This window comes from Zeus faber, assembly GCF_960531495.2.
Source record: "Zeus faber genome assembly, chromosome: 14".
Lineage (NCBI taxonomy): Eukaryota > Metazoa > Chordata > Actinopteri > Zeiformes > Zeidae > Zeus > Zeus faber.
In genome coordinates this window covers 12572957-12596409 of record NC_137200.1, presented here as the reverse complement: position 1 = coordinate 12596409, position 23453 = coordinate 12572957, and the positions used below count along the sequence as shown (strand labels likewise).

Below are 23453 nucleotides of genomic sequence, written 5' to 3'. Positions count from 1 at the left end.
TACTAAAGGCAGGAACCTCTGCTTGCTTGTATGTACGTATGTATGTATGTATGTATGTGTGTAAGTATGTATGATGTATCTACAGTATGTATGTATGTGTGTGTATGTATGTGTGTGTGTATGTATGGATGGATGTTTGTATGTGTGTGTATATGTACTGTATGTGTGTGTATGTATGTATGTACAGTATGTGTGTGTATGTATGTATGTGTATGTGAATGTATGTATGTATGTATGTACAGTATGTATGTATGTCCAGTATGTATGTATGTATGTACAGTAATGATGTATGCGTGTGTGTGTGTGTGCGTGTGTGTGAATGCATGTATGTGTGTGTGAATATATGTATGTATCCTGTATCATGTGTCCTTCAATTATCTTGACAACCGATAGTTATCTGATCTACTTCACACTTGACAGGTGTATTGCTGGGGACCCAAGGACGTGCAGTGTCGAATGTGGTGCAATTTAGCCGCGCGACACGTGTAACATTAATTAACTTTGAATGAACGATCGAACAGCGAGCCTCTCAGCGGGGGATGCGACGGAGTGACTTATGTCCGCAGTGCAGACCCAATATGCATTTAGTCTATCTTAAAGCACAACTTGGATGTATTTTTTCACTTGAAAAAGGGTGCATTTCTATGAGTTGAATCAGGCAATAAACGTAATATTCGATTTCAGTGAGAAACAGCGTATTTCTCCGGTGTTTTGTAGTCCAGTGAGAGCGAGTCGGTGCGCCATGGGTGCGTTTTTTCCCACGAGAAAGAGTATTTCCCCAGTGTTTTTCAGGGCGAGGCGCCGCGACTTTCACGAGTGCAACCCGTATGTGCAGCAGTTCAAGTCGGAGGGGGTGCTGGGGACACCTGATGACATATATATACATACGACTGTATATATAAAATCTATTATCTATACTTTTACTTGAGAAATTATATTTCTCACGGAATCTTCATTTAATTTCATATATTTTACTCAAGGCGGTGCCCTGCAGAGCTATCCATGGTCCTGGACGTTCGAGGCCATCTGTGATTCAATGCCAGTTTTGACCACTTTATCACTATTCCCTATAACTTTAAGTTGTTCCTTCAATATCCTTTGAGTTTAATAGGAACTATAGAACCGTTTTTGTCAATGTTTGTAACGCCTTATTTGTACAAAAATGATTCACTGTTTCAACAACTTTCTTTTGGAGTGCGTTTTGAAACTAACCACGGACTACTGCGCTACCTACAGATGCTGTGACATAATATATGTTATTAATTCGCTTCAGTTATGCGCTTCAGTTGCACCAGCTCTCTGAAGACGAGTGCGCAGCGCTGCCTTTTTTGCTCATACGTTTTCTGCAGACGGTAATAGTGTCACTCGAACTGCATGTGGCTCTTTGCACCGGTTTTGTGAATTGGAGGCAACTTTATACCAAATGCATACATAATACATAATTTAAATACGCGCAAATAGCACCGGCGCACGAGACGCTATTTGCGTGGCAGCACAGTTAGCGGTGCATTTCATCATTTGTGGTGCTTTGTGATTTACACACTAATTTCTTTATATTATTTGTGGCGGTTTAGTGGCCACAAAAAACGCGCAATCGCTTTGTTTATTTGCCTCAGAGTGTGAAGTCGTTTGGATGAGCGCAGGCACTGGACTAGTCGATCCAATGCGCTGTCACTAAGGTGGCTCACAACATCGATATATTGACATTTTATACATACTTCAAGATTCAAGATTCAAGAGTTTTATTTGTCACATGCATATACACATGTATTTTCACAGATTATTGTGTGTAATCTCCGGGTGCGTTGCAATGACATTTCACTACATATACAGTATGTATGAATGTATGTTGTGTAGGTACTGTATGTGTTATGTATATGTTCCAGTTTGGGATGTAGTTTGAGTGTGATGCATGCTAATCTTCTTTCCATCAGGGGATCGTTTTGGCTCAACAGTGGATTTAAATTTCCACAATTTTTGCACCTGCGGCGCATGAGCAGCAGGCATGCTGAGGCGTGGTGGAGACAGAGGAGAAGAAGGTCTGGACGTTTGGGCAAAGTGGTTCTTTGGGGGAACCCTTTGTGTGTGATGGCTGTGGAGCCTCTTGAGAAGACCCAATGTGGGGTGCTCCACCTCCCTGACCGTCAGCAGGGGCACCAGGCAGCTGGAAACAAACAGGTTCGATACAAGGCTAATCAGGGTTGTCTGCAGATATCAGAGTTATAGTTAATACTTTTTAAGACCCTTTGAGACAAATTCTAACAACATTTTAGATTAATTTTGATTCAGATTTTTTGGACAAGAACACCATTATTCAATAAAGTATTGCTGTCAATACTTTTATAAATTGTACAGGCCAGAGATTATTTAGTAGGAATAGGGTTATGAACTACATGATTCTCTGAACTGTTATTAGAACAGGTGCCATTATGTAAATTAATGAGGAACTGGGATAAATTCCTTTTTTTTTTACACAGAACTTCACGTACGTTCAAGAACAAGGATTTTCTTGGATTTTTCTCTAATATGAAAATATGAAGACAAGTATGAGGTACAGAGGTAGGTTTGTGGTTTATACAATCAAAAATGTTGACTCTGATGTAGAATTTGATTCATTTACACGAAAATAAATAAAATCAGGTAAAATGTTTATGCTTTATGTAATTGATGACCACCCAAATCCAAATTTAAGACAATTTAATTACTTTTAATGCCTAAAACTAAAGACTATTTCGATATTTTAAAGGACATGAAAACACCCGGCTAATACTCAAATCTTATAAGGTTAGAATCTATAAGGCGGTGACAGTACCTGTACGGGTATTGGATGCGTAAGGTGTTTCTCCGAGTGGGTGCAGGCATCTTGACCACACCGTGCTGGAAATGATAAAAATGTCGTGTATATATATGTGGTGTGTGGATGGGATGCTTTGAGCAGCCACAGCTGACGCGAGCGGGGGAGATGCAACTGCAGCAACCACAATGGGTAACCATCTGCGGCTAGCTCCTCCACCCAGCAGCCACCGCCGGGACCATCCAGCAGCCCAGCAGCCAGGCCACCACTCCAAGCCACGCCGTCACCAGCCAGCGCAGCGACCCGATGCCCCACGCTCCGGAAGGGAGGAGGGGGCGGTCTGTCTTCCCCCCTGGTGGAAGGAGGCTGGTCGACAGTGCTGCTCCTGGGACCCAGGTCATCTGGAGGGGGACCTGTGAATTTTTTTGGACATTTGTTTGTATAAGGTATGGGAACCCTATTTCAGAGTCTGGTGTTTTATGATTTAACGTATTGGAACCTTGTGTCACAGTCTGTAGTTTTAGGTGTAACAACCCTTTATCAGAGTCTGTTTCAAACATTTTATTTTTCCCATTTTTGTTCTCTGCTTGGTGGTGGTGGTGGGTTGGGGGGAGGGGAGTAGGCTTCGGCCAGGATTTCTTCCTGGCCTGAGTTTGGTGTTGGGGGTATGTTGTGTGTGGATAGGATGGTTTGAGCAGCCACACCAGGCGCTCATTGGTTGGGCTCACGAGCAGCAGGTTAAAAATCCCATCCACACGCATACTCACGATGGGAGCTCTGTCATGACATGTTCCATCTGCTCCTGGCTAATTCCACCTAGCCTCTTCTCTACAATAAACCTATTGTGTCTGTGCCGGATGGCCCTGAAACTGCCACTTGGGTGGGGTGTGGTAGGAGGAACTACCACAATATACATTTAATAAAGTACTTTATATGTTATTATATAGTATTAAGTAAATAAAAAGCAAATGTTTTTTTAGGTAAAAGTAAAAAGGTTTTGGCTTTTCTAAATCCTTCCGATCATACTGTATGCATACATTCCTGTAACTTAACCCATTGTATTTGTATTTTTATATATATTTTTTACACGAAACCCCTTCCCCACTTAAGCAAGGCCTCTTCATACCAGATTAAAGAAAACTGCACTTGCACTTGGCTTTCTGTAAGTAAAAACTCTCCTTTCAAATCGATTAATTGGATATAAATAAGTGTGGTAGTTTCAGGCCCCTCCGGCACAGGGACACGGACAATGGGGTTGAGAAAACATAATTTATTGTGGAGAGGGGGCTTGATACAACAAGCCCAGGAGCAGATGGACACGTTTCATGACAGGGGGTGGGGGGATGGGGGTTTTACCTGTTGTTCGTTAGGCCAACCAATGAGCAACAGGTATACAGCCACACTGATCCTGTGCCCCAATTACCTAGACTAAGGACAGGAGTGGCTGCTCAAACCACACCATCCCCACACCACAAGAAGTCAAAACACAACCTACATCAACCTGTATGCATTAACTGTGAATTCAGGTTTATAGTAAATTTAAATCAGCACTGACGGCAACAACCAGTTCCACACTGATGTCACTAAACATTAGTGAGACGCTGTTGAGTAAGGAAAGTTATCCTGGCCAATGCATCTGTTATCGGCCGCCGAACATCTATCCCCTCAGATCAGGGACTCAACTTCCACGTCACACTACAAGCGTCAAAAAAAAATTCTACAATACACACAAAATCACAGATTCCCAATTCATCCAAGAGCTCCCAATTGCCAACTGAATCAATTGTCCCTGTGTTGTCATAACCTATTATGAATTACACATTGACATATTAATTGCGTCCTAATCCACTTAAATCATGAAAACGAGTATCTGCTGTGTAGCTTAGACCTCATGTTCAACTATTCACAGTTTTAACTTTACAGAATGCTCTGTATTTGAACTTCTTCAACTCCTCATGAATTCCAAACCTTAGGAGTTACAGGAGGACCAGTCAGGCCAAGTTAATTCATACATCCTCTACAGTAGAAATCATCCTTATAATATATAAATCATCCTTATAATGGTAACCTCCACAAGTACATGAAGTTAAAACAAGTAAAAAGCGCCGGGGGGAAAAAAATATTGTTGGATCCTTGAGAAGGGACCACAAAAGGAGGAGTCGACCACTGCAAGGATCACCACGCTGCAAAGGGTGTTGAGTGGGCAACGTTCTTACCATGATATAACAGTTCAAGGTTAAATACTATATAATATGCTGTGTGTTTCACTGGACAGCATGGGAGTCTGTTGTGCTGCCGCAGGTAAGCGCCTCCAGTAGAGACGTGGACTCATGATGGGTATGGACTTCAGCCAGCCACCAATGGAGGTGTGTTCTGCATTTAGATTCAGTTTTACAACCCACTCATCCCTGAGATAGATCATGCTAACAACAGTAGGCCTATAGCTGTTGATGGCTATTTATAAGAAAACCATTACCATCCCAAACCAACCAACACAAAAATATTATTTGTTCATTTCTTTAATTCACATATAACATCAATGTCAAAGAAGCTTTGTATTTTGTTTATTGTTGGCCTCCCATCGCTCTGCAGGATGCCAGGGCATCACGTGACATTTCTGCAGTAACCTTGTGGGACCGTGTCCCTGTCTTTCACTTGGCAAGCATTTTGAAGCTATTTGCCGTCCGTAAAAAGCTCCATCCGCTGATGCTTAATTGGATTACAGAACAGACAACTACAGTTACTCAGAACTCATGTTCTGGAGCCTGCACTAAACCTTCCACTGTACCACGATCCTACAGGACTCCAAAAGGACAACTGATCCCGAGAACAGGTAGGCTGTATCAATCTGCAGGTAAATGGCTGCAATGTTACAATAATATTGTACTAATAGTACTAATATTGCACAAAAAAAAAATCATAATAGCCTTGAACATATTATGTTCAAAGCTATTATGAAATTTTTTTAGTTTGGTCCAATGTGCTAGACATACAGTTGATAAGATAGACAGACAGACAGACAGACAGACAGACAGACAGACAGAAAGATAGGTTTGTCCGTCCTCTGACGTTATAAACTCCCAGACTTTAGACGACTTCACTGGTGTATTGATATTATTAATCCCCTCAAAAGGCAACTATCCGGTCATGCTGAATACCTACTTGCACAGTTACTCCATCCGTTACATCACACTATAAAGACCATTTAATCTAGCTTCTGTTTACCTGGATTTATCTGTGTCACCCGCTCAGAAGAAAGGCTAAATCAGTGTCAGAAACTCATTCCATCATTGATCCCCTATAGCCACTTAAGTCTGACAGGAATGTGGAATGATATCTGTATTCCTTAATCCTTAATTCCATGATCTCATTGTAGGCAGTCAACAGTCCTACTGCACCATCTTATAAAACTGGAAATTAAGAGGAAGATGTTTGATGTGTAGCATAGCTAAATCCATGTCCATGTGGGTCCCTGTGCAATGCAGGTAAGGACGCATATTTAGCAATAGCTTGGACGGACTAAACCGTCGATGACGCTTAGTAACGCCAAGCACGAGAAACTATCCTCAGTAGTGTCCAATTTAGAGGCTCCCCAACACAGGCTCAAGTGATGTCCAAGGAGTAAAATTAAAGCAACAACAGACAAACCACTTGCAGCCGAGATTCTGATATGGGTTAAGTAAGAGTTTTGAACTATAGGCTGGCCAGCTGGTTGGAGTACTGTTACATTTTTCAAACACTTTTATTTCACAGCATAATATTGTAGCAAAATAACTCTGAAGTAATGTTTACTAACACAACACACTGACATAACATCTCACCCAAAAATGTTACATAACGATCCCTCCAGCAGTGTAATACACCCACCCATCGCTGCTTAGAACCTGCTGCAAGAAATAACATATATTCTGGTCACTGATTAAAAAGATTATGTTCAATAATGTGGCCATTTGACGGAACCAAGAATACAACAATCTGAGTTAACTATGTTTGCAGAGTAGCACAACACAACAGCCTGCAATTCTCCTCCAGTGGTAATATGTTCTTTTCTGTAAACCACATGTTGGCTTGGAAACGCAATTTACTCAGATAGGGGTGCTCTCCGTGGTGCTGACCCATACAGCATGCTGTCCATGTCTGTCATTGAAAATGCATTTCTCAATACACAGGACACTTTCAATTGCAGTCTTTTACAAGAGTAGTTCTTAGTAATTCCTGTAAGTAAGAAATGCTTTCTTAAGTAACCGTAACGGAGTGGAACATCTATGTAAATGAAGGGGGAAAGTGTTCGTTCACCCTACTTGCTTTTCTCTCAGTTGTCTCCAGGTCATTATACTCAAATAGATTCATAACCAACTGAAGGGTACAAAATCACGCTTTACATTTGCAGTGAGGTGACTTGGCTGTCTATTACCTAGATAACCATCCACACAGTGGTTTGGTTGTCCTTGAATAGGCTACTGAAGCAGATAAGACAAATTAAAGGAAGATGAGATGATGCCATCAGCTGTATCTAACCAGGATACATTTGTAAGACCTTTGCCTTGTGGTTAAGTAGTTGCAGATTCATGGTAGTAGGAAGCTTATCCACTGCAAATAGCTTTTAGTTTAGCAGTACTAATGCTGACGCTATAATCTCATTCAATGAGATTAGCCTTCCCTGAAGACCAGACACTGGGCAGTGTAATGCTGAAGCCACATCCGCTAACAGATCACTGGGAGATCACCATTGTGATAGTGTAATGAGTGCTTTCTGGTGAACCCAAATGCACTACACAACGCAGGCTCATGAGTCGGTGCAAAGGATAAAGGGTATATTGCAAAAAACAGGCAGGGGTCCAAACCAGGAAATCAGTCAGAGAATGCAAACTTATCCGGCAGGAAACAGGTAGAGAATAACAGTCCAGAGAATCAGGCAGAGGTTCCGACAGAAGCTACAGGAAACAGGTAGTAGAAGCGACGCAGTAGTGTTGACACAGTGGATACGACAATCTGAAGGACTGAGTGATGGAGAATAGGTTATATACACGTGGAGTGATAAGGAAGGTGGAGACAGCTGGCTAGATTGCTGGAAGGGATCAGGTGTGCAGTGGCAGGAATGCAGAATCAGAGTGATGGACAGAGGGAGCAAGAGAGACAGAGGGAGCTAGAGAGAGGCATGTTCGAGAGGGAACACGAATGGGCTGAGCCTCGGCAGGAGTGGTTGATGGCTCAGGACACGAACAGGCTGAGCCTCTGCAGAGACGACCGACAGCTCTCGAACAGAAATGGGCTGAGCCTCGGCCAATGGCTCTGGGACCATCATCGACAGGGGCGGCCAACTGCTCTGGAACAGGAACGGGCCGAGCCTCGGCAGGGGCGGACGACAGTTCTGGAACAGGAATGGGCTGAGCCTTGGCTGAGAGCTCAGGAACGAGCTTCAACAGGGGCTGCCGACTGCTCTGGAACAGGAACGGGCTGAGCCTCGGCAGGGGCAGCTGATGGGTCTGGAACAGGAACTGGCTGGGCTTCTGCAGGGGTAGCCGACAGCTCTGGAACAGGAACTGGCAGAACCTCGGCAGGAGTAGGTGACGGCTCTGGAACGGGCCGCAAGAGGTAAGGTTCCTAGACAGGGCTAGTGTCAGCTGGTGGTGGAGCTGCCTCTTCAGCTGGTTGGTGGAAACCCCAGAGTGGAGGATGCTAGCTGTCGCATGAGCATAGTAAGTGCGGCAACCTTCATTGAGAGCGACTGCACGATGGTCCCAAGCTGCTGCTGGTCCAGGTTATGCCTGCCAATGGAGGCCCCCTGGGCAGCGCAGACTTGGAGCACTGGACAGTGGAGACTGTTCGGGAACAGGAACGGGCTGATCCTCTGCAGGGGCAGCAGACAGCTCTGGAACAGGAACGGGCTGAGCCTTGGCCAACAGCTCAGGAATAAGCCTTGGCAGGGGTGGCTGAGGGCTCTGAAACAGGAACTGGCTGAGCCTCGTGAGGGGCGGCCAACAGCTCTGGAACAGGAACTGGCTGAGCCTCGGCCAATGTCTCAGGAACAAGCCTTGGCAGGGGTGGCTGAGGGCTCTGAAACAGGAGCTGGCTGAGCCTCGGCAGGGGCGGCCGACAGCTCTGGAACAGGAACTGGCAGAACCTCAGCAGGAGTAGGCGACGGCTCTGGAACAGGCCGCAAGAGGTAAGGTTCCCAGACAGGGCTAGTGTCAGCCGGTGGTGGAGCCGCCTCTTCAGCTGGTTGGTGGAAACCCCGGAGAGTGGAGGACTGGATAGCTGTTGCATGAGCATAGTAAGTGTGGCCACCTTCATTGAGAGTGACCTGGTCCCAAGCTGCTGCCGGTCCAGGTCGTGCCTGCCAATGGAGGACCCCTGGGCAGTGTAGACTTGGGGCACTGGAAAGTGAAGAATGCCAATGGCCTTGAGACCACACTTCCCCCTGGAGGTCCTCTTAAGGGCTCCCGGGGAAAATGACAAGGCACGATCCCCAGAAAGGGGACTGCTGGGGATCCTCAGTGGCAGGAAAAGGAAAGGTGAGTACTCGGCTAGCCAGCTCAGGGCTGGGGGCTAGGATGGGAGTCCAGGCTCATAAACCTGCATCTAATTGACGGAAGTACAGGCGGGGACAAGCAGTCTGCAGTGAGAGACATGCTGGTGACAAGCAGGCCTCCCGCTAGCAGACTGGTGGCTAGCAGGTGAATCTCCTGGCTGGTCCCTGATGAAGAACCACCTGAAAACTATAAACGCTGGGTCTATGGCTGGTCAGATCGTTCTGTCACGAAGCCAAATTCAGGACATATCTGAGGCTCAGGAGTAAGGGATCAAGGCCTGAAAAACAGGCATGGGTCCAACCCAGGAGATGCAGTAGTGTTGACGCTGTGGATACAACGACGATGCGACACTGTTCTGACCTGTATATAACCTGTTCACTGAGTGAACAGGTTATATACAGGTGGAGTGACGAGGAAGGTGAAGACAGCTGGCTAGTTTGCAGAACCAGGGTGAAAAACAGAGGGAGCTAGAGAGAGAGCACAAGGGACAGAATAACTGGAAAAACCATGACAGATCAGCCACTGCAATGACTTTTAAATAGCTTGAATTCACACGTCATCCTTCTTCTTTGTGCCTATTTTTTTTTTTTTTGATCAACAGAAAGTGTTTATCATCATCCAGACAATGGCCAAGTAAGTGATCCTTCCATTGTACACACTCACACAGAACATCTTTAGGTTTGAAGGTGCATAGTTTAATGGGTCAGCTCACCTCGATGCTGGTCTGGTAGTCCTTACCAGCACAGGGAATGAACAAACAAAAACAGTAGCAATTGCAAATTAACCTCACATAAATTTCTGTCCGACTGAATCTGATGATTGTGATACAGATAAAAACATGTTAATTAGTACTTGGTTCCGTAGTCTCGTCTCTCCAAATGACCCCCCATGTGAGATTAGGTTAACTGACCACCCCTTTCAAAACATTATAATATACTTGAATCTTGGAGAGTGAGACGGATCAAAAACATCGGTGTCACAACCTTTTTTTATGAAGTGTACTGTATTTGACTGAATATATAAAGACCTCACCTAAAGAAAAGATCTAACAACCCCAAAGCAGACAGATATGCGTCCGAAAGAACAGCAGAGAAGATGGTCACTATGCCCTTCACTACGCGGGATGACTCTGCTGCCAGGTTATACCTCGATAACTCAGTAGTAAAGTGTTTACTCCTTGGGAGCCCTGAGCCAAGAGGATTGGTCCTGGGTCACCCGATTCCCAAAGTCCGGACACACAGAGTTTCTCGAAGTTTACCAGTGGTTTGTGAAGGCTTTACAAGTGTCTGACATGGGTTGAAAACATTTAACATTTAATGAGGTATGTCATGCGTCTCAGTAACAGTACCACTGGAAACGAGTTCAGTGAACGCTCAGTAGCATTTTTGGCTCCACGCTGTGTTATACCTACCTGGATCAGGCATGGGAGATTATTTGCCCTTCTGCTCCCACTCAAAAACCGCCTATATCTACACAGTCCAACTGTGACCGTTTATATACCCGGTTAATCCATACTCTATCCTCTGCTTACATAATATTATCTCAACTTGTTGACGCAGCTGCAAACACCTACCAACAGTTGCTGTCCGTCATGAGCAAGTACAGGGATCAGCGTCTTCCTCAAGGAATGCTACACTTATATAGACTGTGTGTCTCTTCATTACATATACTGTATGTTTGGCCCTCAAACTTTCGATCTCTTTACACTGGGCGGCCTTAAACAGTGTCTTTAACTTTGAGATGTTGCTCTGTACTGTTCATTGTCAATCCTCATCCTCTAGTAAATGACTATGTACGACGGTTGTGACCAAAATAAGCTTTAATCTCCACTGCGAACTGTTCAAAAAGGTGCCTGCATTTTTGTCTGTTAGTGCCCTTATGACAGTGTTATGTTATTTGGTTCACAGTGCACTATGAAATAGTCATATACACAATAACAATAACTACTGTGCTCCAGTTAACAGCTCCAGTCTTGCTTTGATCAAGAGAGGAGAAGGAGAGATGTGACAAATGGAAAAACATAAACATTGTAAAGTAAAAAGCACAGTATATGTATACGTTACAAAAGCAAAGTGTATTCCTTAAAAATAATATTTTATCGTACATTTCGCTGAGAACATGTAACTAGTTCCTTCCAACATTGGGTTAGATGTTGTAAAGCTTTTTGTCCGAGACACGTTCCTACTAGCTTGCTTGAACCACTATAATGTTATGTGCTTAATTTGGGCTTTGATTAATATTCTGCAATTCGTAGGGTTTACAAGAAGACCAGTCGAAATGGAGGAGTAAGTATTACGCACGACCTTGTTGATGCATTTCAGATTTTTTAGCTTCTCTTATCTTCTCTGCTCCTCTACAACCCTTATCTGCAGTATCTGCAGTAAGTCTTCTCCAGCCCAGGCTCACGTATGATTGTTTTCGTCTGAGATATGCGGAACAAGCCACTGACTGTGAATGTATTCCTTCCGTCCAACAGCTGACCCTCTACCTGGGAAAGAGAGACTACGTAGACCACGTGGACTCGGTTGACTGTCTCGGTGTGTGTGTGTGTGTGTGTGTGTGTGTGTGTGTGTGTGTGTGTGTGTGTGTGTGTGTGTGTGTGTGTGTGTGTGTGTGTTCCATCGAATACACGTAACACCCTTGTGTGTGAGTGTAATGAGAGTCTAATGTGCTCATGTTTTCGTGTCTACAGACGGTGTTGTGAAGCTGGACACAGAAAACTTTCGGAGCAGAAAAGGTGACATGGGCGCAGGCAAGATCGATCGAGGTCTTGCGTAAACCGACGACTTTTCTACAAAATAATAAATGTGTTATTTTTGCTCGTCAGTGTTTGTGCAGCTGGTGTGTGCCTTCCGCTACGGCCGCGAGGAACTGGATGTGATGGGCCTGTCCTTCCGGAAGGACATCTGGTCCGAGCATATCCAGCTGTACCCCGAGATTCACCAGACGACGCCCAGCCCCATGCAGGAAACGCTGCTGAAGAAGGCCGGCGACAACTCCTACCATTTCAATTTCAAGGTACGACCCCATTTCTTCATTCCTACACGGAGATTCATCACCCATTCTATCAAAGAATCAATAATTTCCCGGGGACTGCAACTTTGATCAAATGGCTGTTTTCTACAAAATTAACTTCATCTGGAGCAGCCATTGTGGGCATAGCACTGAGGATGGCAGATATGACCTCACTGTGACACTGACAGTGTTATCATCTGTTCTATTTAACTCCACTTGCACTGGACTTAAGTATTCATTCTGTAAGGTTAGATAGAAAGTAACAATAGACAAGCACTATGTTACTGTACTCTTCTTTTTTCAAGTATATCTACTGTTTTTAGTACAGGTTCAAAACAGACTTTCAACTTTTAATCCATTACACATTAAATATCTGTACTTTTTACTACATTTTCAACACAGCCCATTTACTTTGTTTTTGAAAACCAAGTTATGGATTATAAATCACTATGGCACCACCTGCACTTTTTTTTTTGTAAATTGTAATGAATCAATCATTGTAATTTAAAATGACAAGTACTTTTACTTTGAATCCTTTTAAGTATACTTGAATACTTGTATACATCAGGTTATTTGTATTTTTACTTCAGTAAAAGGTCTCAGAACTTCTTCCACCACTTTCAGATTCAAATTGAATGTTGGTCTTGTAAGTATTAGTTCAGTGATCATAAACCCTGAGTTTTTTTACTCCCAGATTCCAACAAACTTGCCGTGCTCCACCGTTCTGCAGCCTGGACCTGATGACAAGGGCAAGGTACAAAATCTGACAGCCGTTTTGAGAACTAATTGTGTGCTTTAAGGGTCTGTCGTATGGATGACAACCCCTTGTGTTGTCGCTGTCGACGCAGGCGTGCGGCGTCGACTTTGAGGTGAAAACCTACCTCGCCATGGAGGCCAATAACCCCGACGAGAAGATCGAAAAGAGGCGAGTTCCACCCCAACCGTTCTACTCATCGTATTTCTATTCATTTTTCTGCGCCATTCTTTCGCCTGACTTACATTTTCCTCTGCTTTCGCCCCGGACAGGGACACAGCTCGCCTTATCATTCGTAAAATCCAGTTTGCCCCCAACCACGTGCGTGAGGGACCCAAGGCCGATGTCTGCAGGAACTTCATGATGTCCGACAAGCCGGTTCATCTGGAGGCGTCAATGGAGAAGGACGTACGGCGGCAAGATGTTCTCGTCTTATTATTTACTCGTACTGTGAATAGAAGTACCCCTCGTCGCAGAAGTTCTAGCGGGTTCATTTTTAGCAACACACAAACTGCTGTCATCTTTGACATTGCAGGACTAGTTAAGTAATATTAAGATGAGAACGTCTTGCCGCAGCGTGTTCGAATACTGTTTGCACCAGTCAAAGTTTGGGTGCTTACTAGAACTGAATATAAAAAAATATATAGAAAAAATCCTAAAGTAACTGTCATGAGGCAAATGTCATACATACCTGTACAGTAGACTAATGTTGCCTTTATCTGCTTTTGATCGCAGCTCTTTTATCACGGTGAAGCGATCCCGATCAAAATTAAAATCAATAACGAGAGCAACAAAACAGTGAAGAAAATCAAAATCACTGGTATGTTGATACATGAACATATTCCATTGCTCTTAGTTAACCATACACTCGTCAGTGAGAACACAGCAAAATAGTAATGTTTCATCGCTCTTGTTTGTCTATGTCGCTCTATCGCTTTCTCCTGCTGTTCTTCCTCCTGATCTCAGTGGACCAGATCTCAGACATCATCCTGTACTCCGCCGACAAATACACCAAGTGCATCCATATCCAAGAGTTTGGGTATGTGCACAGGATCTCAAAATGAGATGTGGTGTGATCGATTGCTGTCTGATTCGATTTTTTTGAGATGGGTGACATTTCCCCTTTTCCACCTGTTTCGCAGAGAGACGGTAGATGCCACTGAGACCTTTGAGAAGACTCTGTCCATCACTCCTCTGCTGAAGGACAACAAGGAGAAGAGGGGCCTGGCGCTGGACGGACGACTCAAGGACCAGGACACGAACCTGGCCTCCACCACCCTGTAAGTGCCCACTCACCTGGTTTTACTTGATGTGTTTTTTCCCAAACAAAACATTTTTTCGACTTCAAATTGTTCATAGTTTGATAGCTTACTGGTAAGCAGTTTATTTTTAGGTTCATCCTTTATTGTATAATTCCATATACTGTAATGCCATATATTATTTTCCTCTTTTCATTTTAATTTCATATATTGACATTTTCTTCTATTTTCTGTTTTTGTAATTATTATTTTCTATTTTACTTAACTTTTTTTATTGCCTATATGTTTATTTTGTATCTGTCAATCGTCAACCTATCTGTTTGTCTGTCCGTCTGTCTATCTAATATGATTATAATAATAAAAATAGTAACCATAATCATCAAAGGTTGCAATATGTAGCTATTGTATCGAGAACCACATTAAAATTCATTATCAATCTGCTGTATGTCTAAAACATTTGAACAAACGAAAAAAATGTCATAATGGCGCTGAACACATTGTAGCATTGCAGCTTATTTAAAATTGTCTATGCATAGGCACTAAAGACAGTACAAACCAATTTGCTTTAATGATCATATACACATTTCTAAATCATCCTATTGGTGTGACTAATCCCCCTGTGAAACAAGGAGAAAATAAGTCCCCTGCACTGCAGCGTTCACAGAAAGACATCCAGGTTTTAACCTGGAAGAGGAAGATGGTCCCGTTCAAACGACTCCTCATGAATTCTACTACATTCTTTTCTCTCAGCATAAAGCCCGACCTGGACAAGGAGATGCTGGGAATTGTGGTCTCCTACAAGATTAAGGTCAGCCTCATGGTGGCCGGAGGAGGGTGAGTATCATTCCGGTGTTCTAGCCTTTCAAGGCAAGGGCTTGAAATATGCACGCTTCTCCATGTCTTGTGTTTGGAACGCTGTTTTAAACACAAACTCTTTTGATGTCAGGGAAAGAAAAATAAAGAACCATTATAACCAGCTGAGAAACTGTGTTCTAACAAACCTGTTGTTTAGTGTGTGTGTTTAGTGTTTAGTTTATCTATTTTAAGGTGTTTTATCTACTGTGTCGTGTTAAGTTCAAGAGACGGAGACTAACTTTGCTATCACCTTTTCTTCATGTAGCTTGCTGGGAGGCCTCATGTCCAGGTAGGTCCATTATTATTAGGGGTCCACCCCTAAGTGGCGGGAGCCCTATTTCTTTTGTTAATGAAAAACTTACATCAGTGGTGTGTGGATCTCATGGATCCACTGCACTTACAGTCAAGATGAATATAAAGTGTATTTGGGGTAATTTCAACATCTTGTCGGCCAAGTTTGAGCCGGATCGGCCCATTATTGCGGAATCATTTAGTAAAAAAAGCTGTATTTTTCATCATGGGAGCAACATGCACACATGACAGCGCACACAAGACATATAATAGCGTTGCAGTCAAGTTATTGGTCAACAATCAGGACCTCACCAAGACCGCACATGCAGATGTAACTGACGTCAGAACTTTATGGATGTTATGATGAACCCGCAGACAATCTGAATAACATTTGTATTTGAGCAGTTCCAACATAGCGTTGTTCGAGTTTCATCCAGATCGGCGGTAGGCTGCAGGTGTTAGGTCACTGACCTTCTTGTTTGGATGTAATTTATACTGTATGTAGCCTTAAGAAGACTGAAATAATGTAAAGAAAGACCTATTCTGATTCACCATCCCTTGGGGCTGTAACCCTATTGTTTTTACTCAGATTTCGTTATTTTGAATCTCCTTGCCGCTTTTCGAGATTAAAGTATTTGAAACATGGCAACCGCAGTACACACAGACATGACTGTGGCCTCTTCGGAACCATGACTTCTCAGACGACTTGTAGTTGGAGTTTGCCTCCCCTTGCGGCTGCCTGCGCGAGCACCTTGTGTCGATTACGCACATTTTGGTATTTTTTTGTATTTTTACAGCTTATAGAGCTTATTGTGCGTGATCACCGGGTGTCATGACATTTCACTGCATATATGTATGACCGTATGTATATGTATGTAACAAATAATCTCTTGAACTTGAACTTGAACTTGATTAATCTCGATCTACCTTTGGAGCAGAAATTACTGGAAAAAGTGTTGCAATTTTACCAGAAGTAGAAAAACCTTAGCACGACTCGATTCGTTTGAGGAGCTCCTCCATCGGCTTCCAAGCTACAAGCACCACAGCAGCCTCCATGCAATTAATAAATAGGAAAACAACTTTTGTATGTGGCTCCTGGAAACCTGTAATCCATACCTAGCATGAATAAACTGGACATTTAGTCATGGATATTGCTGCCTGCAGCTCTAATTATATTTAAAAATAAATTATATCGACTTTAATCTTCTTGCCGTTTTTCAGGCTAATAGCATCTGGAACACGACAATCGCAGTATGCACAGACATGGTTGAGTCCCTGTTAGAACTGGAACTGAACTGGGTCTTGTAGTTCAAGTATCGAATTACATTTGGAGCAGAAGTTAGTGGAAAAACTGTCGTAATTCTACCAGAAGTAGAAGAACGTTGAGGCAATTTGATTTGTTTCAGAAGCAGGCTTTGTGACATCATCATCCAAAGTTATATAAATCCAATCTCTCAGAACTCATTCGCAAACAACCACTTGTGACACGTAGAAAGACAACTTGAGCCGATGCTGGGTTTAAAGGAAACTGGGAAGACTTTAACTCATGCGGGGTTTTTACAAAACCCCGAAAGACCCCGTTGCACCAAAGAAAGTTTGAAGAACCTTTTGGAGGAACTGTCCCTTTCTTACAATGACTTTTTTGCTGCAGTCAAGTAAACTCAGAAAATCGTGCTGCGTTTCAGAGAACCCGGGAAACTGTAAAAGGCACCCAACACAACTAAACTGGACCGCGTGTATTTCTGTCTGCAGCTATATTTATTATTATTATTATTATTATTATTATTATTATTATTATTATTATTTTATCATGTGTAATAATTTGGATGGTTTGTCTTCACAGTGACGTCATATTAGAACTGCCACTGAAACTTATGCATCCTAAACCTACAGGTATATTGTAGAAAACAAATCACACAAACACACACAACACCAACTATATAGAGTATTTAACCTTTTCTCAATGATTGGGAAAAAAACTCATGCTGACTCCACCATTTGATTTTGCTTTTCCTCCTGACCTCACACTGGCCATCATAACCAACTGAGCAGAAGTGTAAGTAACTATATTCAACATTAACTTGCTAGGAATCAATGTTCTCCACTTTAATTTTGTCCTAACCTTTTCGCCTCTGCAGTGTTTTGGAGTAAAACTTGAAATCGCACCCTGATAGTGAAGGTGAGGTTTACTGTGTGTGTGTGTGTGTGTGTGTGTGTGTGTGTGTGTGTGTGTGTGTGTGTGTGTGTGTGTGTGTGTGTGTGTGTGTGTGTGTGTGTGTGTGTGTGTGTGTGTGTGTGTGTGTGTGTGTGTGTGTGTGTGTGTGTGTGTGTGTGTGTGTGGACGGTAACTGCATTTCTTCTTTTAGCTCCTTCACAGGAAGGAGCATCACATCACAACATTAGAACAACAGAGCCACAAAGAAATTCAATGGTTGTCGGTTGGAGCTGAATGTGTCTGATGCAATGAAACTGAAAATGTAATGATTTTGGAAGATAATTATCCAGTTGTAGAGACAGTTACTCACAAAGTTGTCTTCTGTGTTTTTACTGTATATTTTATAATGTCATTCATTTCTAGTTGGAAAGTATAAAGAAAATAAAATCAAATATGTACAGTGTCTTGTGGACACACACCAATCATAAGGATGTTTCCAATGTCTTGTATGTGTACTTTTGACTGACAGTCAATTACATGAAAAAATAAAACGATTCTTAAAAAATATAATTGCAAAAGACTGTTATATTCAGATGTGTATGTGTCTACATGTGTGCGCAGAGTAGCTTGTAGTAGCTTCAAACGCTACAGGTAAACGATCAGACCGCCGTGACAACGTTTCCCGACTACCTGGTGTTTCTGTCGGGTTAAGTTGCGAGTTAAGTAGTTCTAACTGATGAGGTCGTATCATTTGCGGTTGAGTCGTTGAGACGACGACAGAAGTACATTTGTGACGAATAACTGATTTTAGCGCCAAAAGTCAAACATTTGAAGCCCTTTTTCAACTTGGGTATGATTATCCTCGCTTCCACTCAACTTGGAATAAATGTCTTTACACTCGTTCTGCCTCTTTGTGATTGGGCAACTACATCCTTTTGGCGGCAAGTCCATTGAGTGAGTCAGATATCTGTGTAGGACAGTCCTCCACCTCAAAACTTTAATTTGAGCGGTCGCTTCATTCACCATCACGCTTTACTATTGAAACTATCTAGTAGTACAGTGTTTATGCGCAATCGCTTTGTTTATCATGGGTTGCCATGGTGTTTCTATTGTGGGCTCTGTCACAAACATTTTCCCTCTAAGTTCGGGGGGAAGCAGGAAGTGAAATTTGGCTGGAACTGGCCCTGAAAGAGAAACTTGCAGGTTGCCCCCCCCCAATGATTTAATGTATGGGGATATTATGTAGCAATTCGATTTTAAATTTTTTTACGTTTTTTTCGACTTGTAATGCAAGTGGCCACACCCACCGAAAAATATGAAATTGCCTGCAAACTTGAATGTGACTTCACGTAGGGGAGACAGGACAAAGCAAGTGCTACAGTTTTCAAAAACACAGGACAAGATGTTAATATCCTTTGTGTGCAAGCACTTAGAGTATATTTGAGGATGGAATGTTGACACAGAGGGGTTTTCAAGTGGGCACCCGCCTTCCTTAACGATTCCTTGATGAGCCCACAACGCCTCTGGAGGGCTCAACAGTGACTTCTGGCTACTTCGGGGCCCAACAGGGGTCTTGCCTCTTCATCCAAAGCCATTGGCTGCTTCTCTCTGCTGCCTCTGACACAGCTTTGATGGCTAGGCGCCGGCTCTGGCCTCTGATTCCCATGTCTTTGAGCAATCTGGTGGTAGATGTTGCCACAAACAATCTGCACCCCACTTCCACAGGGCGGACTTCAGTGTTCCAGCCGCGATGTTGTGCTTCAGCAGCTAACTCGGCATAGCCTAGATGTTTTCGCTCATAAGCCCCGTCCACTGACTCCTCCCAGGGTACGGTAAGCTCGATGATGAAGACCTTCCTGAGAGAAGGGGACCAGAGTACCACGTCAGGCCTTAGGGTGGTGGTTGCAATCTCTGGAGGAAATACAAGTTGCCGGCCAACATCAACCAGCATCTTCCAGTCGCAGGCTTAGCGAAGGTGGCCTTGCTCCAGTGGTGTGGAGCTGCTCCTGGTTACCTTAGCTCCCTCACAGACGAAGGTGGTTGTTGTTTGCAGGTCTTGCTGGTCTATTTTCCAGGGTGGAGTCAAGGCTCTTTCAGACTTGGTTGTGACGCCAGGTGTAACGTCCCTGGGTGAGGCTGACTTTAACCCCTGCGAGTATGTGCTTGAGGGAGGCTGGCCTGGAGCAGAGGGCACATCCTGGTTCTTCACCCAACCACACCCAACCACTGATGAAGATTAACTGGTGTTGGAAGGACATCATACGTAGCTCTGATGATAAACCTAAGCCACCTCGCTTCCATGCTCCACAAGTCCTTCCAGCTGATCTTCCTCTTCTCCACACTGTCCCACCCTGTCCACTGTCCCTGTTTAGCAAGGGAGACCACTTTGGCCCACCTTGCAGCTTCCCTCTGGTGGCGTACTTCCTCCACCACCATCTTCCTCTGTTCTGGAGCTGTGGCTCTCTTCCAAGCTGGGCGGTTAGTTGTTAACCCAAGGCCTCCTCTACCTTGCTGAACATGTCCCACGATGTCCACAGGTCTGAGAGCTATTGCTGCCTCCTCCACTGCTCTGGCTGGTCTCTATTCGCGTCCTGCTGCTATGGTCGGTGTGTTGTTGCTCACCACTGCGTCTTGGGATTCATTCAGTGTCATGTGAAGTCTTACTTAAGTGCACTTGAACTCCTCCGTGAGACTAGTGAGAGGCAGTTTGAGGGCACAACCTCCGTAGAGGCCTATGGTGGAAAGGCACCGTGGGACTCCGCGCCACTTCTTGATGTAGCCTGTGACTCCTCTTTCCAGTTTCTCCACGGTTGAGATTGAGACCTCATAAGCTGTGAGGGGCCACAGTACACGGGGTAGGAGGCCAAATTGCAAGCACCAGGTCTTTCATCTTCCGGGAAGCTGGGTGTTGTCGATGGCCCGTAGCCTATTACTGATCTTCTGAGGTTGCTGTACCTGGTCTTTGTCTTTCATGCTTGCACCATACCACCTCCCAAGGCTTGTGACAGGCTGCTGTCAAACCTTTAACCTGGCATATTGAGGAAGACCTTAAATCTTCAGCTCTGAGAGGTTCTTGTGGAGTCACAGGTTCGGGTTCAAATAACCGCAGCTGACTCCAGAGCTGCAGCACCAAGTTGTTTGGTTATTTATATATTAAGGTTACTATGGGTTAGGCCAGTTCAAAAAGTTGTTAATATTAAGGTTACTATGTGTTATGCTAGTTTGAATAGTCGTTAATATTAATGTTACTATGTGTTATGCCAGTTCAATTGGTCGTTAATATTAAGGTTACTATGGAAAAACATAAACATAGAAACAAGTACTGGAGGTAAGTTAAGGTAAGTTTTATTTAGGAGGATGTAAATGTATATTTAATACAACACAGACAATACATTTTATTAAATAATTATAGAACCCAGAATCGCGATTGTGGCGCCACCCCTTGTGGCCGCCTGCGCGAACACCTTGTGTCGATTGCACGCATTTTAGTATTTTTCGAGCTTATAGAGCTTATTGTGCGTAATCGCCGGGTGTCATGACATTTCACTGCATATATGTATGAACGTATGTATATGTACGTGACAAATAATCTCTTGAACTTGAACTTCTTATGCCAGTTCAAATGGTCGTTAATATTAAGGTTACTTTGCGTTATGACAGTTCAAATGGACGTTAATATTAAGGTTACTATGTGTTAAGCCAGTTCAAACGGTCGTTAATATTAAGGTTGCTATGATGAATGTTAAATGCAGAGAGAGGGAGCATGAAGAGCAACGCACAGGCACCGGCCCTGGTGAGATGGAATCACCCCACAGAGCCCAGAATATCCACGCCTTTCAGCCCCCTACATTCTGCACAGCATCCCAGAAAAGGAAGATTCGATGGCCCCCAGCAAACTTTGCAGGCCAGTCTCTATGCAAAGTCTTGACCAAGCTAGGCATAGTGGGCTTGGCGAAGAAGAGGGCCATCAAATCAACCATTGGTGCCGCAGAGAGGGCCACCAAGTGGCTCTGGCTGAAGAGGGAGGCCCAATGGTTAACCGCTGCTGGGATGCAAGCCGGGGACTGATCACCCCTGGCTGGGTCGCCTGGGCGAGGGTGTATGATGTTCAAACAGACCCGAAACACCCGATGACCCCAGGATACATCACTGAGGATGCATCCCAGTGCTTCCGCAGGAAGTATTCTTAAAGCTGTGTGTTAGGCCCGTTCAAATGGTCGTTTATATTGAGGTTACTATGTGTTATGCCGGTTCAAATGGTCGTTAATGTTAAGGTTACTATGTGTTAGGCCGGTTCAAATGGTCGTTAATATTAAGCTTACTATGTCTAATGCCAGTTGAAATGGATGTTTATATTAAGGTTACTATGTGTTACGCCAGTTCAAACGGTCGTTAATATTAAGGTTACTATGTGTTATGCCAGTTGAAATGGTTATAATCACCACCTCCATCTCAGTGGAATTCTTTCAGCACATTTCAAGGTTTTTTGGTGTTCATTTGGTTAACAAGTATAACTTTTTTTTTTTTCTTTTATGGCTTTTACGTTTAATTCTCTTACTGTCATGTCTTTAAATGTCAGGGGTAGTAGGGATATTACGAAGAGGAAAGTGGTCTTTTTGTTATGCAACAGAAATTGGGCTGATTTATTTTTACTTAACAAAACCCATTCTCATGATTCAGATACAAAATTCTGGAAAACACAATAGGTTACTTAGTTCATTTTGGCCATGGTATTAAAATTCAACTGGGGTATTGATTTTTTTTTGCCTAAATTTGAAGGGGATGTTTTTGAAAGAGTGGCTTCTAGTGATGGTAGATGGATTGCATTGATAATTAAGCAAGACAATGCTATGTTTATTGTTTGTAATATATACAGGTTTCATTCCCACGCTTCTAACTTACCGCGTCTTATTTAATGAAAAAACATCCGAATTGAAAGAACTGAACAATTAGTACCAAGGTTCATATATAATTATTTGCGCTGACTTTAATGAATGTCCTGATGATATGCAGGATAGATAGATAGGCTAAACCAGGGGTCGGGGACCTATGGCTCGCGAGCCAATAATGGCTCTTTCGATGACGGTATATGGCTCGCAGACAATTTTGAGCTGAGATTTTTCATCACAATTAACAAGTAATAAATAATCATTCTGTGTCATTTTAAAGTAAAACAGGTAAGAGAAATGGCAATTTTGAAAATAAAATTCAAAATATAAATGTGGCGGACAAAGGGGCATAGTCAAGCACCGGCTACGGACCACAGAAAGACTCTGGGGGCCTTTTACTCGGCGCCCTGCCCCTCCCGGGCCTCTGCTCAGGCGCCATATGTGGGAGTCTCTGCCCAAAGGTAAGGGTTTAGGAAGGGAGATGGAGTCTTTCTTTCTGCACGCAGCCCACAATTATATATATCACTGAGGATTATTATAATAATTGCGGATAATAATGATCCTCTTGGGCGCAGGAGGAATGGCGTTCCACTGCTGGGCCGCTTACGAGCCTGTGCTCCGCTCCCCTCTGTAAGACAGACAGACATTAAGAAAACTCCCTGCCTCGAGTCAGACCAATCAGCTGAACACAAGTGGACGGAAATGGAAAAAACTTAAATATGTATGTGACGAATAATCTCATGAACTTGAACTTGAACTTGAACCTGAAGACCAGCTGATTCTTAAAACTTGGAACGAGCTTCCCGTCACATACCACACAATGCAGCGTGTGAGTATTGCCGTATTGACCCTGTTTGGCTCTACATACGCGTGTGAGCAGTCTTTCTGGCATCTGAGAAACATTAAGA

General features: G+C 43.5%; 1 protein-coding gene across 1 annotated transcript; it reads left to right on the top strand.

The window, feature by feature from the left end:
- Positions 1 to 10749: 10749 nt before the first annotated feature.
- On the top strand, positions 10750 to 21724 carry LOC307239842 (arrestin-C-like; the record flags this gene model as incomplete). The annotated part of the gene is made up of 17 exons (XM_080013422.1): positions 10750 to 10811; positions 11582 to 11612; positions 11804 to 11864; positions 12020 to 12064; positions 12155 to 12345; positions 13037 to 13096; positions 13191 to 13267; positions 13369 to 13504; positions 13832 to 13916; positions 14063 to 14135; positions 14239 to 14376; positions 15106 to 15189; positions 15476 to 15499; positions 17345 to 17394; positions 19483 to 19538; positions 20029 to 20134; positions 21516 to 21724. 17 exons carry the CDS (start codon positions 10750 to 10752, stop codon positions 21722 to 21724), a joined length of 1488 nt encoding a protein of 495 aa, XP_079869548.1.
- Positions 21725 to 23453: the final 1729 nt, after the last annotated feature.